Source organism: Aureococcus anophagefferens (assembly GCF_000186865.1).
Source record: "Aureococcus anophagefferens unplaced genomic scaffold AURANscaffold_1289, whole genome shotgun sequence".
Taxonomy (NCBI): domain Eukaryota; class Pelagophyceae; order Pelagomonadales; family Pelagomonadaceae; genus Aureococcus; species Aureococcus anophagefferens.
Genome location: NW_008706344.1, coordinates 1 through 1,694, shown reverse-complemented (window position 1 = coordinate 1,694; position 1,694 = coordinate 1). Strand labels below are relative to the sequence as shown.

Sequence of the window (1,694 nt, the reverse complement as noted above, 5' to 3'; positions counted from 1 at the left end):
TTCAGCAAGGTCTTCGAGTTTGGCACCACAAATGGTGCAGGTCAGGCGAAGCCGGAGCTCTTTGACCCGCGCCTTCTGCGCCTCGAATTCCCTCTGCTTGATCTGCCAGTCCATGACGCCGTCGACGTGCGTCGCCCGGGGCCGCGCCGCCAGCGCCTCGCTGAGGTCGCCCATCGCATCGATCATGCGCCCTCGGAGCTGCTCGAAGTCGTCGGCCAAGATGACCGCGTCCTCATCCAATCCAGCTCGTAACCAGCCCGAGTGCCTCGAGTTCGTCAGCGCCCGTTGGCTGTCATCGAAGGCGCTCCGCAGGTTGTCGCGCCCGCCGAGCGCGAGGCGGCACGAGGCCCGCGAGAAGAGGCACTTCGCGAGCAGCGCCTGCGTCGCGCAGCAGGGCCCAGCGCCGGGTCCCGCAGCGCCCCGTCGAGCACGCCCAGGATGTCGTCGTAGGCCACGACCGCGTTCTCGTGATCCCCCGCCTGCTCGACGGCCCGCGCGGCCTCGCGCCGCGCGTCGAGCTCCAGGACCCGCTCGTGGCTCAGCGCGGGCCGCCACCAGGACAGCGACGTCACGTCGCCGACGTTCTCCTCGTCGAAAATCAGCACGCGGCAGGCGTAGCCCCCGCTGTCGTGCTCGCAGCGCACGAGCAGGGGCTTGTCGCGGATCGACCAGGGGTCTCCTTCCACCATGCGCCGCATGTTCTCCGCGAAGGCGCGGTGCTCCTCGTAGGCGACCTCGATGCGCGCGCCTGCGACAATAATGGCCGTCTTTTTGGGGGGGGAACTCGCGCGTTCCTGTCTCGGGAAAACGTCGCGCGTCGCGCGAAACCGTCTCGTTACGCGGGCGCGAGACGGTCCCAGCCGCGCTCCGCGAGATCCTCGCGGCTCTGGCAGGACATGGTGCCGTCCTCCCGCGTGCAGACCGCCAGCAGCAGATTCTCCGACGTGCCCTCGACGATCCAGTAGTGGCGGCCGCCCGGCGCGGTGACGTTCGCCGTGTAGATCCACCGCAAACCGGGAAAGAGCGCGCAGCCCTTCTCGTTGACGCCCTCCCAGAAGCCCTCCTCGCGGCTCTCGATGAAGGCCGTCGCCTCGTCCTGGGGGATGTACATCTCCCGCGGCGCCGCGCCGAAGGGCGACGGCCGCTTCTGCGCCGCGTTGCCGTCGACGTCCGTCAGCGCCGCGCGGTCCGCGCAGGAGTGCTTGTGGCCGCTCCGCCAGTCGCGCTTCTGGCAGGCCCGGCCGCAGTACCTAAAGCGGCGGGAGTTGGACGTCGGGGGGAGGGAGGAAGGAGGGCGCGCGGCGGCGCACCAGGCCTGGCCGCAGCGCGCGCACTGCAGCTTCGCGTGGGCGACGCCGCAGGCCTCGCAGACCGGCATTGGGTTGTGAGTGCGCGGCGCGGCGCGGCCCGGGGCGGGGCCCGCGACGGAGGAAGCCCAAGTCGCCGCCCGTGCGCGCGCAGAGAACGGCGGGAGATGCAAAAAATGGAACTCCGACGGTGTCGTTTGTTGTGTGCGGGGCTGCCCCGCCCAGATTTTGTTGCAGTCTACCCAGATTTTGCAGTCTGAAGGTCATTGGTTTAGGTACCAAGAAACTCGGCGTCTGGCAAGATTGGCCACAGCAACACACAACTTTCAATCGGCATGAAACAAAGCCAGTCTGTTCTTTTTTTTCTCATTGCGGGTTCGATTCTCC

The 1,694-nt window shown here is 68.0% G+C and overlaps 1 protein-coding gene across 1 annotated transcript; it reads right to left on the bottom strand.

The window, feature by feature from the left end:
* Nucleotides 1-66: 66 nt before the first annotated feature.
* On the bottom strand, nt 67-1,378 carry AURANDRAFT_69284 (hypothetical protein; the record flags this gene model as incomplete). The annotated part of the gene is made up of 4 exons (XM_009045045.1): nt 67-378; nt 432-748; nt 853-1,250; nt 1,311-1,378. Coding segments are annotated over 4 exons (1,095 nt in total), but the record flags the coding sequence as incomplete, so codon positions are not given.
* Between the last annotated feature and the right edge of the window lie 316 nt (nt 1,379-1,694).